The following is a 16,206-nucleotide window of genomic DNA, read 5'->3' as shown; positions in this document are numbered from 1 at the left end:
TTATTCTAGCAACCAGGCGTCAAGTCAAGGGTGAGTTTTTATTGGACAGGTAGATATTCCACAAAAGATACTAATCAAAACTATTTTTAGGTACAGGTGGCGGATGATGAACACTTTGGCACAAAGCTGCCACCCCAGAGCCGATGTTAGAAAATTGTAAAAAAAAGGGGTTTCTCGAAATAAATAAATAAATCCCTTATTGAAAAATGGAAGAAAAAATTGCTGTATACTCATAAGTTCCAGACTTGAAGAAGCAAATGCGCCAGCTACCAGCAGAGAGAAGGAAGCCAGTGCTGATACTTGCGGTTAGCAGGTTTACCAGCACCCAACCCAGGGAAGTCAACCTGCCGGAGGAGGAACCAACAAGCGCAAAGGGATCAGCCAAGGTGTAGGGACAGCCTGATCAGAGGGACCAGCCAATGCAGATGTGCTGAGCACAGAGAATCGCCAGCGCAGTAGGCACGACATGCTCTTGGCCGGGAATACGGTTTCCGAGAGGGTTACTCTCGACGTGGTCACGAGCTGCGCTAAGATACGTAATGTGAACTTATTTAAGACGGCCGAGAGGATTCTTGGGATCTGAATACAAGATTGATCAGCGCAGAGGGCAACTGGTCTAGCTAACCAATTAGCCCCAATCTAACCAATCGGCTTTGACAAAGCCGATTACCGAGAGGGTTGCCATTAACTCCTACCACACTTTGTCGTCTACTTTAGGAGCCGAACTGAACGACTACTGCCGGGGATCAAGATTGGAAGGAGAAGCTTGCTCTAAGAGTTTTCTTACGATATTCAACTACGCTGCGGTTAGCATGCGTTTACTGATTTTCGATTGCTAAAAGAAGCATCTTTCGACAAATACTACAACACTCGTAGTAAGATCCTGCTAGTAATTTCTTCTTGTGATCAGTCGGACATCGTCCTGTAGATGGGCAACATCTAGCCTGGAAACAGTCAAGAAAAAAAATGTAATTTTCAATCCTTTTTCCGATTGTAAGAACGTTAAGTGTCGTGTTCTGTAATACGTCGTGTGTAAATTGTGTAGATCTTACGTTGGCACAAATCCGCTTGAAAATGAATGAAGTTGTTGATGTTGCGCGATGTTCGACAGTCGACGATGATATTCAACATTCTTAATCTGCGAACGGAGGGGAAATGTTGAAACCCACGATTGGGCAAGTCACGTATTGATGATCGCTGGTGGAACTAGCAATTGCTAGTGTAGAGTGCAGTTATTTAAGGACCTTGCTTAGAATATGAATAAGCGATAACCCTATTCCACCACTGAAACCTCCGTTGAATCTATCATTTTAATAGAATCATACCTTTGGCATAACACTTTTATTGTGTTTCGAAAGATTAGGTATAGTCGTCATTTTTAAAGTGAATTAAGAACTCTGAAAATTTACTCGTTCAAAGTTTCCTTTTTCAGGGTTTCATAATTTGAATAGCAGAAAACAGAGTATACTCACATAATGAAATTCCCGGTCCTCATCTCTCCCGTCTCCTCATCCTCATCGTCGGAAATATCGGTCCACTCGGCACTATTGCTGGTATCACTTTCCCGCTCACTCGGCGGCGTCATACTCACGACATCGGTACTGCATCCATACAAACTGTTGGTGATCTGATCCGAATCCAGCGTCGTAATGGAACCCATCCGAGGCAGCATCATCATCGCTCCCACTCCGGCCCCGTGAATCCTCAGGAAGTCCAGCGCCAGCTTGGATCCGATTGACTCGTAGCAACCGGAGGAAACCAGCGATACGGTATCGGTGGCCGGTGGCTGACGTTTGAGAGCTCCCGGTGCCAACTCGTCGCTTCCATTCGGCTCGTCGTAATCCATCATGCCCCCGGAACTTTTGATGGTGTCGTAAATGTTCTCCTCGTAGATGGGTTCCGAGTCGTTGTCCTCTAGGTTAAGGGAAGGGTTCGGCGATTGGGATGATGGTGGAGTGGTTTGTTCCAGTGGTGGGATTTGGTTGCGTGGAGGAAGTGGGACGGCTTCGTCTTCGGGTTTTGGAGGACGGGGAGGTGATTTGTCGTAGTGGATCTTCTCGTAGGTGGATTGATAGATTTTCGGTTGAAGGTGTGGAGAGCTCGAGAGGTTTCGTTTTGGTTGAGGAAGAGGAAGGGGATCGTTTATGGGGGAAGGCGTCGGTGGGAGACGGGATTCGTTACGTGGAGGTAGACATACTTCGTAGGTGTCTTCTTCTTTCGGAGAGGAGCCGTTGGCGTTTGGTTTGTCGATCGATTCGTAGTTCTCGAACGACTCGTAGCTGTTGACGCTCACCCGATCGTGGTCGATCGGTTGTTGAAGGGTCTTGCCGCTAGGGTCGATACTTTGGTACAAATTCTCGGAGTGCTTTGTCTTGTAGACAAAGGACTCGATCTTTGAGGTTAGTTCCGCAATGTCGATGCTCATGGTGCTACCACCCTTAGGAGAGGGGGAATTCTCCTGGAGTAGTTTTGGAGAATCCACTCTGGACACGATTTCGTATTCGTTTTCGACCGGCTGTGACGATGGGGGTGTTTCGACGACCACAATCGGGATCTTCTCGTTCAAGCTGAGACGATTGAGATTTCCTCGACAAGGGAAGTGATGATCGTCCATCGATATCGACTTGTTGATCACCACCGTATTGATCGCTTGTACTATGTTCATTTGACTAACCGAAGCCTCAGGTCCACCTATTCTGGACATGCTACGGTACAGGAAGGAGTTGTTTGGCTCAACAAATTTTTCTGGCACTTCTTCCGGGGGATCATTGAGGGTAAGATCATTGAAGCTTCTCGATAGGTTATCGATTTTCTTATCCACGGAACGGATCGCATCGACGATTTTACGATCCGCGGGATCAGAACTGCTCTCGGTTGGCTCTTCCATATGGATCGTGGGAATCTCGATCGAGGTGATGAAAGACTTCCTCGTCAACCGATGATTATCGGGGACGAAGATCAACCGATCCTCGACCTCCGGTGCCGGAGAGTTGAGCTGAGATTCAGAACTGCTCAAATTGATCTTTTTTGTCGATCGGAAGGTGAACTTCTCGTAAATCTTCTGGACCGTACTTTTTGGTTTAACCTTAATCTCTTCTATCTTATCGTAGATATTCTCAGCTTTAGTCAACGCCTTACCCTTTTTATCTTTCTTAGGCTTAACTTCAACCGATTGTTCAACAGGAGTTCGAACAGCTTCCTCAACCATCTCAGAACTTTTCTTGACCACCACTGAGTAATTGTGATGTTCGGATTGCGCTTCAACGGGAACGAGTGGTTCCACGATCTCTACACTATCGATTCGTTCGACATCGCCGTGATCCGGTTGAGTATTTTCGGTTGTTGGACTAAGGACCACACTCTCGTTATAACTATTTGGCACCGCTTCTTGCACTTCGTTACTACAACTATCACAACCTTCCTTCTTGTTGTTCTTGCTCTTGAGTTCTTTCGTTTTCTGCAGCACGTGATCGCTTTTGTCCGGCACCTTTGGCTTGATTCGACCAGCTGGAGGTTTCCGCTCTGCTTTCGCCTTCAACGTTTTCAGGTGTTCGGCATTTGGTTCGAAGATCTCCAACGCTTCGCTCACGCAAAGCGAAGTTCGATCAGTTTGATCCGGTTTTCGGTAGAGGTTCTTCCGTAGACTTGGCCTTTTCTTAACACTCGGCTTTCGGTACGATCCCTTGCTGCCGATCGAAATGTCGTCGGAACTTTCGTCGGTACGGACGCTGGGAGCCGCTGATAGCGGAGGTTTCTTGCGAAGACTTCCATTACCATCTCCGTCGATCACTTTGTAGACGTGGCCACCCGATTTGTGCAGGTACCCTCCACGCTTACGGACCTCCTCCAAGATCGCAGCATCCTGTTGGATCAACTTGTTGAACTTATTCGTAAGTGCGGCCACCTTATTCCCACTAGGGTGGAACAACTTCCGATTGAAAGGTGTAGTCGTCGTCCGGAAGCTCACCTTTCGGGTCGGAGTTCCATGACGCCTTCCTAGAGAGTGGGATTCACTTGACCCATTACTCTTCTTACTCTCAAGTGAATCTCTATGCCCAAGCTTAGTCGGTGAGCTCTCCAAACTACTATCTACCGTTTGAGCAGGCACTTGATCAGGTACTATTACAACTACAGGTGGAGGTACTTCATTTTCCTCACTCGGAATCGGGGTCGTCGGAAGCGACGGTGGACAATCCTGGATATCCACCTCGATGAAATTACTCACAAAATTTTCCTCCCTCATAGGCATCTTGACCTGTTTAGCCGGTGGACTCTGGCCAGAGTCCGACGATGGTCTTAATCCTAACAGTTCAATCCGTTTGGCCCAACTAATTCTCCCTCCGGTTGGCGTTGCCGTTACCAGAGGGAACCCGGCATTATAGCCAACCCCGCCTAAACAAGATCGCTTGTCCTTCTTCTGGTCTCGAACCGGACTCAACACTACACTCGTCCGTTTCTGAGAAGTCGAATCAACTTTATCATCACCCACTCCGCCAGGGCCAAGTTCTTTCTTAGCTCGCGTAACCTTTGGACTGCCAACTTTTTTAGAACCCAAATTCGTATAGAGTGGAACCAAACTGTTCCGAACGATGTTTCTCCTCGAGGCAGATCCTCGCGTTGAGCCGTTCCTTCGAAAAACCTCCGGCGTAGGTGGTTTTCTCAGTTGACTCCCGGAACCAAGCGTTTGACTCTTCAACTTCCTGGTGATACCGTCAACTGTGCCACCCGTTTCACCCTTTCCAACACTCAAGCTCAATCGATTGTTCCAAAATTGTTTCAATCGTTGAACGCTGTAGTTCTGCTGCGGATCGTCCTCTGTATCGTTTAAAGACTTGGATTTCTTGAACTTTTTCGGTCCCGGCGATTGAGGTCCTTCCGTTGCTGCTTCGGCGCTCGAGGTAGTGGATCTGCTTCCGCCGGAACTTTCGCTGTTGGGACTGGTCCCGAAGAGATAGAATCTTTGGATGAAACTTTGCTGCCGCTCGGTGGGTCGCTTTTCACCGGGTGCCGGCAGCGTTCGACTGCTGGAGGAGTACATCATTGTGGCTGCACTTCAGAACTCCGGATACCCGCGAGGGTCCGGCGTTCGGTGAGGACCTGAAAGGAAAAAGACGAAAAATGCAAGGGTTAACCATTTTGAATTGTGGGTTGAGGTTTATAATCTTATATTTAATAACTGTCCTAATGTTGAGTCAAACTTGGCATAAAAGCACGATGAGAGTTTAACGAAAACATAGCCTACAAAATGATTCAAAATACCCATTTTCTAGTTTTGTGTCATTTTTGGCATTTTTTTACAATTTTTACAATAGATATCATATTTATAATTTTGGTATTTTTTTTTATTTTTGGGTCATTTTAATGTCATTTTTGTGTAATTTTTGTGTAATTTTTGTGTTATTTTGGTGTCATTTTTGTGTCATTTTTGTGTCACTTTTGTGTCATTATTGTGTCATTTTGATGTCATTTTTTGTGTCATTTTTGTTTCATTTTTTTGTTATTTTTTGTTATTTTTTTGTCAATTTTGGCATTTTTGTCAATTTTGTATTTATTTTGTCATTTTTGTCACATTTGTCAATTTTGTCATATTTGACAATTTTGAACGATTTTAAAAAAATTTGTCAATTTTGTCAACTTGGTAAAATTTGTCATTTTGGTCAAATTTGTCAATTTTTTCAATTTTTGTCAATTTTGTCAATTTTGTCAATTTTGTCAATTTTGTAAATTTTTTCAATTTTGTCAATATTATCAATTTTGTCAATTTTGTCAATTTTGTCAATTTTGTCAATTTTGTCAATTTTGTCAATTTTGTCAATTTTGTCAATTTTGTCAATTTTGTCAATTTTGTCAATTTTATCAATTTTGTCAATTTTGTCAATTTTGTCAATTTTGTCAATTTTGTCAATTTTGTCAATTTTGTCAATTTTGTCAATTTTGTCAATTTTGTCAATTTTGTCAATTTTGTCAATTTTGTCAATTTTGTCAATTTTGTCAATTTTGTCAATTTTGTCAATTTTGTCAATTTTGTCAATTTTGTCAATCTTGTCAATTTTGTCAATTTTGTCAATTTTGTCAATTTTGTCAATTTTGTCAATTTTGTCAATTTTGTCAATTTTGTCAATTTTGTCAATTTTTTCAATTTTGTCAATTTTGTCAATTTTGTCAATTTTGTCAATTTTGACAATTTTGACAATTTTGACAAATTTGACAAATTTGACAAATTTGACAATTTTGACAATTTTGACAATTTTGACAATTTTGACAATTTTGACAATTTTGACAATTTTGACAATTTTGACAATTTTGACAATTTTGACAATTTTGACAATTTTGACAATTTTGACAATTTTGACAATTTTGACAATTTTGACAATTTTGACAATTTTGACAATTTTGACAATTTTGACAATTTTGACAATTTTGACAATTTTGACAATTCTGACAATTTTGACAATTTTGACAATTTTGACAATTTTGACGATTTTGACAATTTTGACAATTTTGATAATTTTGACAATTTTGACAATTTTGACAATTTTGACAATTTTGACAATTTTGACAATTTTGACAATTTTGACAATTTTGACAATTTTGACAATTTTGACAATTTTGACAATTTTGACAATTTTGACAATTTTGACAATTTTGACAATTTTGACAATTTTGACAATTTTGACAATTTTGACAATTTTGACAATTTTGACAATTTTGACAATTTTGACAATTTTGACAATTTTGACAATTTTGACAATTTTGACAATTTTGACAATTTTCACTATTTTAACAATTTTGACAATTTTGACAATTTTGACAATTTTGACAATTTTGACAATTTTGACAATTTTGACAATTTTGACAATTTTGACAATTTTGACAATTTTGACAATTTTGACAATTTTGACAATTTTGACAATTTTGACAATTTTGACAATTTTGACAATTTTGACAATTTTGACAATTTTGACAATTTTGACAATTTTGACAATTTTGACAATTTTGACAATTTTGACAATTTTGACAATTTTGACAATTTTGACAATTTTGACAATTTTGACAATTTTGACAGTTTTGACAGTTTTGACAATTTTGACAATTTTGACAATTTTGACAATTTTGACAATTTTGACAATTTTGACAATTTTGACAATTTTGACAATTTTGACAATTTTGACAATTTTGACAATTTTGACAATTTTGACAATTTTGACAATTTTGACAATTTTGACAATTTTGACAATTTTGACAGTTTTGACAATTTTGACAATTTTGACAATTTTGACAATTTTGACAATTTTGTCAATTTTGTCCATTTTGACAATTTTGACAATTTTGACAATTTTGACAATTTTGACAATTCTGACAATTTTGACAATTTTGACAATTTTGACAATTTTGACAATTTTGACAATTTTGACAATTTTGACAATTTTGACAATTTTGACAATTTTGAAAATTTTGACAATTTTGACAATTTTGACAATTTTGACAATTTGACAATTTTGACAATTTTGACAATTTTGACAATTTTGACAATTTTGACAATTTTGACAATTTTGACAATTTTGACAATTTTGACAATTTTGACAATTTTGACAATTTTGACAATTTTGACAATTTTGACAATTTTGACAATTTTGACAATTTTGACAATTTTGACAATTTTGACAATTTTGACAATTTTGACAATTTTGACAATTTTGACAATTTTGACAATTTCGATAATTTTGACAATTTTGACAATTTTGACAATTTTGACAATTTTGACAATTTTGACAATTTTGACAATTTTGACAATTTTGACAATTTTGACAATTTTGACAATTTTGACAATTTTGACAATTTTGACAATTTTGACAATTTTGACAATTTTGACAATTTTGACAATTTTGACAATTTTGACAATTTTGACAATTTTGACAATTTTGACAATTTTGACAATTTTGACAATTTTGACAATTTTGACAATTTTGAAAATTTTAACAATTTTGACAATTTTGACAATTTTGACAATTTTGACAATTTTGACAATTTTGACATTTTTGTCATTTTTGTCATTTTTGTCATTTTTGTCATTTTTGTCATTTTTGTCATTTTTGTCATTTCTGTCATTTTTGTCATTTTTGTCATTTTTGTCATTTTTGTCATTTTTGTCATTTTTGTCATTTTTGTCATTTTTGTCATTTTTGTCATTTTTGTCATTTTTGTCATTTTTGTCATTTTTGTCATTTTTGTCATTTTTGTCATTTTTGTCATTTTTGTCAATTTTGTCAATTTTGTCATTTTTGTCATTTTTGTCATTTTTGTCATTTTTGTCATTTTTGTCATTTTTGTCATTTTTGTCATTTTTGTCATTTTTGTCATTTTTGTCATTTTTGTCATTTTTGTCATTTTTGTCATTTTTGTCATTTTTGTCATTTTTGTCATTTTTGTCATTTTTGTCATTTTTGTCATTTTTGTCATTTTTGTCATTTTTGTCATTTTTGTCATTTTTGTCATTTTTGTCATTTTTGTCATTTTTGTCATTTTTGTCATTTTTGTCATTTTTGTCATTTTTGTCATTTTTGTCATTTTTGTCATTTTTGTCATTTTTGTCATTTTTGTCATTTTTGTCATTTTTGTCATTTTTGTCATTTTTGTCATTTTTGTCATTTTTGTCATTTTTATCATTTTTATTGTTTTTGTCATTTTTGTCATTTTTGTCATTTTTGTCATTTTTGTCATTTTTGTCATTTTTGTCATTTTTGTCATTTTTGTCATTTTTGTCATTTTTGTCATTTTTGTCATTTTTGTCATTTTTGTCATTTTTGTCATTTTTGTCATTTTTGTCATTTTTGTCATTTTTGTCAATTTTGTCATTTTTGTCATTTTTGTCATTTTTGTCATTTTTGTCATTTTTGTCATTTTTTTCAATTTTGTCAATTTTGTCAATTTTGTCAATTTTGTCAATTTTGTCATTTTTGTCAATTTTGTCAATTTTGTCAATTTTGTCAATTTTGTCAATTTTGTCAATTTTGTCAATTTTGTCAATTTTGTCAATTTTGTCAATTTTGTCAATTTTGTCAAATTTGTCAAATTTGTCAATTTTGTCAATTTTGTCAATTTTGTCGATTTTGTCAATTTTGTAAATTTTGTCAATTTTGTCAATTTTGTCAATTTTGTCAATTTTGTCATTTTTGTCATTTTTGTCATTTTTGTCATTTATGTCATTTTTGTCATTTTTGTCATTTTTGTCATTTTTTTCATTTTTGTCATTTTTGTCATTTTTGTCATTTTTGTCATTTTTGTCATTTTTGTCATTTTTGTCATTTTTGTCATTTTTGTCATTTTTATCATTTTTATTGTTTTTGTAATTTTTGTAATTTTTGTCATTTTTGTAATTTTTGTCATTTTTGTCATTTTTGTCATTTTTGTCATTTTTGTCATTTTTGTCATTTTTGTCATTTTTGTCATTTTTGTCATTTTTGTCATTTTTGTCATTTTTGTCATTTTTGTCATTTTTGTCATTTTTGTCCTTTTTGTCATTTTTGTCATTTTTGTCATTTTTGTCATTTTTGTCATTTTTGTCATTTTTGTCATTTTTGTCATTTTTGTCATTTTTGTCATTTTTGTCATTTTTGTCATTTTTGTCATTTTTGTCATTTTTGTCATTTTTGTCATTTTTGTCATTTTTGTCATTTTTGTCATTTTTGTCATTTTTGTCATTTTTGTCATTTTTGTCATTTTTGTCATTTTTGTCATTTTTGTCATTTTTGTCATTTTTGTCATTTTTGTCAATTTTGTCAATTTTGTCAATTTTGTCATTTTTGTCAATTTTGTCAATTTTGTCAATTTTGTCAATTTTGTCAATTTTGTCAATTTTGTCAATTTTGTCAATTTTGTCAATTTTGTCAATTTTGTCAATTTTGTCAATTTTGTCAATTTTGTCAATTTTGTCAATTTTGTCAATTTTGTCAATTTTGTCAATTTTGTCAATTTTGTCAATTTTGTCAATTTTGTCAATTTTGTCAATTTTGTCAATTTTGTCAAATTTGTCAATTTTGTCAATTTTGTCGATTTTGTCAATTTTGTAAATTTTGTCAATTTTGTCAATTTTGACAATTTTGTCAATTTTGTCAATTTTGTCAAATTTGTCAAATTTGACAATTTTGACAATTTTGACAATTTTGATAATTTTGACAGTTTTTAAAATTTTGACAGTTTTAACAATTTTGACAGTTTTGACAGTTTTGACAATTTTGACAATTTCGCCAATTTTGATAATTTTGATAAATTTGACAATTTTGACAATTTTGACAACTCTGACAATTTTGACAATTTTGACAATTTTGACAATTTTGACAATTTTGACAATTTTGACAATTTTGACAATTTTGACAATTTTGACAATTTTGACAATTTATGTCAATTTATGTCAGCTTTGTCATTTATGTAAGTTTTTTCATTTTTTCAATTTTTGTGCAATTTTTGTGTCATTTTTGTGCCATTTTTGTGCTATTTTTTTGTCATTTTTGTGTAAATTTTTTGTCATTTTTGTAATTTTTGTAATATTTTGTAATTTTTGTTATTTTTGAAAATTTTGTAATTTTTATAATTTTTATAATTTTTGTCATTTTTGTCATTTTGTTATTTTTGTTATTATTGTAATTTTTGTAATTTTTGTGATTTTTGGAATTTTTTGTAATTTTCGTAATTTTTGTAATTTTTGTAATTTTTGTAATTTATTAATTTTTGTAATTTTTGTAATTTTTGTTACTTTTGTAATTTTTGTAATTTTTGGATTTTTTGCAATTTTTGTAATTTTTGTAATTTTTGTAATTTTTGTAATTTTTGTAATTTTTGTAATTTTTGTCATTTTTGTAATTTTTGTCATTTTTGTAATTTTTGTAATTTTTGTAATTTTTGTAATTCTTGTTATTTTTGTAATTTTTGTAATTTTTGTAATTTTTGTAATTTTTGTTATTTTTGTAATTTTTGTTATTTTTGTAATTTTTGTAATTTTTGTAATTTTTGACATTTTTGTAATTTTTGTAATTTTTGTAATTTTTGTAATTTTTGTAATTTTTGTAATTTTTGTAATTTTTGTAATTTTTGTAATTTTTGTAATTTTTGTAATTTTTGTAATTTTTGTAATTTTTTGTATTTTTTGTCATTCTTTTTATTTTTATAATTTTTGTATTTTTGAAATTTGTGTAATTTCTGTATTTTTTTTATTTCGGTAATTTTTGGTATTTTTTTTATTTTTGTCATTTTTGTAATTTTCTGTAATTTTTGTAATTTTTGTCATTTTCGTAATATTTTTAATTTTTGTAATTTTTGTAATTTTTTTAATTTTTGAAATTTTTGTTATTTTTTTTAAATTTTTGTTATTTTTGTTATTTTTGAAATTTTTGTAATTTTTGTAATTTTTGTAATTTTTTTTATTACTGTTATTTTTGTAATTTTTGTAATTTTTGTAATATTTATTATTTTTGTTATTTTTGTAATTTTTGTAATTTTTGTTATTTTTGTATTTTTTTAAATTTTTGTAATTTTTGTAATTTTTGTCATTTTTGTAATTTTTTTTAATTTTTGTCATTTTTTTATATTTTGGAATTTTTGAAATTTTTGTCATTGTTGTTATTTTTGTTATTTTAGTGATTTTTGTTATTTTTGTAACTCTGGTAATTTTTTTTTTTGTAATTTTCGTAATTTTTGGAATTTTTGTAATTTTTATAATGTTTGAATTTTTATTATTTTGCAATGCTTGTTGTTTTTGAATTTTTTGTCATTTTTGTAATTTTGTTATTTCTGTAATTTTTTTATTTTCAATTTTTGTATTTTTTGTTAATCTTTTATTTTTTTAAATTTTGTAATTCTTATTTTTTGTAATTTTTGTCATTTTTGTGTCAGTTTTGTCATTTTTGTTATTTTGTAAATTTTGTAATTTATATAATTTTTTTCATTTGTGTCATTTTTGTCAGCATTCTTAGGAAACACGTTCTCTAAAATTAGTTTGGTTCAATGCAAATAATTAAGAGTATGACCGGTAGAAATCTTCAATTACAAAAATTGACTTTAGTAGTTGGAAGTCAAACTGCTTTAGTGATCGCAACGAAATCGAAAGCAGTCAAAATCGAGATTTCACTTTCCGCATGCTCGCTCACCCACTGGGCCACTTTCATTGCACATTGATCGTGCGGTTAGGGGTTACCTTACTTAGTAGGAATTTCAAGAGATGAGCTGCCCGAAAACGTGTTAAGCTTCCAATAAACCAATCGTGGAGATATACCCCCGGATTTAAGTCGAAGAACCTGGAGAACTGGTTTCGACTAACTGTACGAGGGAGTGCGTACGCATGAACCACAAGAAAACATCCCGCAGATTCCAGCTGAGGGCATCTGCATAACGATTGGCATGATCGGTTTGAGAAATTTGCATTTTTCCCAGTTGTGAAAATCTTCGCAATGGTGTTCCACTTCTTCCGGTAAGGGGTTCGGATTTGGGGGGACTCAATTATGGAGCATCCCGATGCGTAGCTCAGTAATTTCAATATAATCATAGGCGCAGACAGCATCATGGAATAGTCGTAGGGGAGGAGAAGAAATCAGCTTTACGCGCAAACGAAGGCAGGTAATGCAAGATTCACCTTTGTGCGCGGCCCGGCAATTGCGCAGTCCGAAGAAAGTAGCGCTTATACGCAGCTTAACTCTTGAGCCGGCCTACATTATTGTTTCTTATTTTTCCCGAAATGGCTAGATGGTAAAGTTTCGGCTAGCTTTTTGGAGATCTTACTGAGCCGACTATCGACGACGACGACGGGTGAAAAAATGGCGTAATTGACGTAAAGTGAGAGTGAACTACCATCAGCGCCACCCCCTGCCTGGGTTCGAGTTCATCGCTCATAGAAAAAGGGGGTGAGGCAGTTTTCTACCAGCAGCCATCAGTTGAAAATCAGCTAAGTGCAGCGCCTCCAGTTTTGGAGCAATTACAACTAACCGATCGGATTGTGATCCGCCGGTATTCGAACATTGGGATCGGGTGGTAAGTTGAAAACGATATATAGCTCAAAGCAAATATCTAAAGATGAAGTAAGGAACTTGATTTTCAAAAGCAATATCACTCTAAAAATTTAACGTTTGACTCTATTATTTATTCCAAAACATCTACAAAATTGAAAAAAAATGCGAAAATTGAAAAATTTCTTGGTTGACAGTCCCGGAAGCTATGAAAATGCTGCTTTTCCAGCCACAGGTACAGATGGCTTGCCAAGCCAGATATTTCTTCGCAAACTTTGACAGTTTCATGTGCTTGAAAATATCTGCTGCCTTTCCCCTTCCTTTTGCCGTATAAAACTTCTGTCCCGGAAGCTGCTTGTAGTCGGCTTTGACGTAGGTTTCGTCGTCCATTACCACGCAGTCAAACTTCGTGAGCATCGTCGTGTACAGCCTCCGGGATCGCGCTTTGGCCGTCGTATTTTGTTCATCATCGCGATTTGGAGTCACTACCTTCTTGTAAGTCGATAGTCCGGCTCGGTTTTTGGCTCGATGCACGGTTGTAGACGATACATTAATCGATAACCGATCAAGGAAATGGTAGATACTAAATTCGGCATGGGATTGTTTTTGGGTACGATAAATGTTTATATGAATACTTAAGATCCCTCCCTTATTTCAGTGAGGGGAAGGGGGCTTCCTTATAATTTTCCAAATAACTCAAAAACTAATCAAGCAAATGGAACCAAAATTGGCATGGGATAGTATGAGGGTGCGAGAAATGTTTCGGTGAATATTTGGAACCCTTCCCAGCTTCTAGTGAGGCGATAAGATAAGAAGAGAAGGGATCCCTCAATTTTTTTTTTGCATAACTGGAAAACTAATCAAACAAATGTAACCAAATTGAACATGGGATGGTATTTGGGTACGAGAAACCTTTCTATGAATATGTGACTCCTCGTTCCTCCTCGCAACGGGGAAGTGAGAAGGGGGGAATCGAAAACTATTCAGGCAGATGATACCCCTAACTTGGTTTGGAAGGGTACTCGAATGCGAGAAATATTTTTTGATCATTAGCGACCCCTCCTTTCTTCAATTTTGGAAAATAGGCAGGAAGGAGTGGGGTTCCTAGTAAAGTTGTTGCTTCTGAATCATGTTGAAATTAAATTTTAAATTATGGTTCTAAAAAAATCAAAATATTAATATTAAAAAAAATCATTTGTTTTTGGATGGTGTAGTAAAGCACACCGGGTCAGCAAATGAATTATAACAACATCAACAATAATTAAAAAAAATCCATTAAGTACCCAAAAATATCAAAAATTCCATAAAATTCAATTACAAATACAATGAAAAGGCTAAAAATGACAAAAACTCATGAAAAAATTATGTAAAATTTCAAAAATGACAAGAATAAAAAAAAGTTATTAGGTACCAAAAAATGGTTTAAAAAAACCATGGATCGACAAATTTGACGAAAACTGATGCAATGCAAAATGACATAAATTTTGTTTTTAGTAATAAGGCCGGAACCAATTTAAAATCCTTCTTTAGTCACTTGGAGTTTGTACATCGCGAGTGGAGGAGGGGAGGGGGGGGGACATGGAATAAACTGCACGAAAGATTGTATGCAACAAAATTGCATACTATATCATTGCACAAAACCTACCTATATCTAAATCAAATAATTTTGTCCATCGAAAAATTTAATAAAATCAAGAATACAAAAGGTCGCAAGGATCCCATCTTACACAATTTGTTTTAGCTCTTGTAATCTTTCGGATATTTGATACATTTTCCAAAGTTTCCATAAAATACTTCAAAATATAACCCCTCCCCCTTTCCCACCCTAGTAACTTTTCTGTCTTTTCTTCTGTGGGTCCCTTTAATTTTGCATTCAGACTTATGTGTTTTCAGATTCAGCGTGAAGGTTTGAAAGTTTAACTCAAAGTACAGTTTTTCGGATTTTTTTTTTACTTTGGGAAAAAAATCGCACTTCTAGATTGTTCTCTCTAAAATAAGTCAAAGTTTCAGCACCACAAACCAAGAGGGGGTATTCCGCACCGCTCGATTGAGTTTATCAGTTTCCACTTCACTGCTTCAAATGAAATCGAAAAGGACTCACCAAAATCCCAACAAATATCTTTGAAGCTATAGTCTTATTTTGTCTTGATATGCGTTTCATATATCTACGTTATAAAAAAAACGTATGAAAGTTGAAAAAACATCATCTATCTAAAAAAGTGAAAGCAATATACATACATAAATTTTATTTCTTTCTTAAGCGACGAAAACTACACCAATTGCTGTCGTACCTGTCGGAAGAATGCAAGAGAGCGCAAGATTTTGCTATCATAGCCTTCATATCGTTGACATCGACAATATTTTACAGTTCGCTATAATGAGCTCATATTACTCAATTCCCGTCTTAATTTTAAGCCTTCTTGATGCAATGCTGGTTGCAGCAAAGAAAACATGACGCTAATTTTCTCACTTGAAGCCCGCGCGGGAGCAAAACCGTTTCAAAATTTACAAACATGGCGGACTTTCTATCATATCCGATTCACACTGACTTCAGACGACATTTTATACGATCTTTTCACTATGCAGTTGGAATTGCGATTCGCAACATCATTGTAAACGACTGAAGTTATTATTTCTGATACGATTTCATGTTTGCTCAGAATCTTCTAGTTCCGACGGCGTTCCAGAACGAAAAAAAGGATGAAAATCGATTCGATTTTCATCCGTTCATCAGGACGATCGGTCCGAAATTGGAAACTGTTTTGGTCATTGATAATTATTATTCATTCATTCATAACTATTTCCAGTTGAGGTTCTTCGATTACTTATCTCAAGAGGTTATCGGGATCATCTCGTGGCGCTCATCTCGTAGCTCATCTTGAGGGGCTCATTATGCGGTCCGAGGCTCTCGTCGCTTGATGCACGTATCTTGTAGCGTGTGGTCCTTAACGTGTGACCATAGTTCATAGCTCATAGCTCATCATCAGGCTCTTCATTCGACTCCAAATTATTTTTAGAAAACGTGTCTGAGGTAGGAAATCTCTGAATCGAGTTTCGTATGAACGTTAAACTCTCAACAATGCATGGTGTTCCCGCATCTTTGGTCGCTCCCTTGCCCCCATCGAAACATCGATCCGACACCGATGGAAAACTGTGATCGTTTGACACTTAAGGAGAGAGACTGAGTTGATGGAAACGATCGAAAGAGCTT

General features: G+C 34.1%; 1 protein-coding gene across 2 annotated transcripts in view; it reads right to left on the bottom strand.

The window, feature by feature from the left end:
• Positions 1 to 16,206, bottom strand: part of LOC129757763 (uncharacterized) — a 286,926-nt gene that overhangs the window by 133,235 nt on the left and 137,485 nt on the right. For both annotated transcript variants that reach the window (XM_055755060.1, XM_055755059.1), the window contains exon 2: positions 1,473 to 5,097. In XM_055755060.1, the coding sequence (XP_055611035.1) occupies positions 1,473 to 5,041 (3,569 nt within the window). In that variant the 5' untranslated portion in view covers positions 5,042 to 5,097. The remainder of the gene's footprint in view (positions 1 to 1,472; positions 5,098 to 16,206) is intronic.

Source organism: Uranotaenia lowii, chromosome 3 (assembly GCF_029784155.1).
Source record: "Uranotaenia lowii strain MFRU-FL chromosome 3, ASM2978415v1, whole genome shotgun sequence".
Lineage (NCBI taxonomy): Eukaryota > Metazoa > Arthropoda > Insecta > Diptera > Culicidae > Uranotaenia > Uranotaenia lowii.
This window is presented reverse-complemented; position numbering and strand designations above follow the sequence as displayed.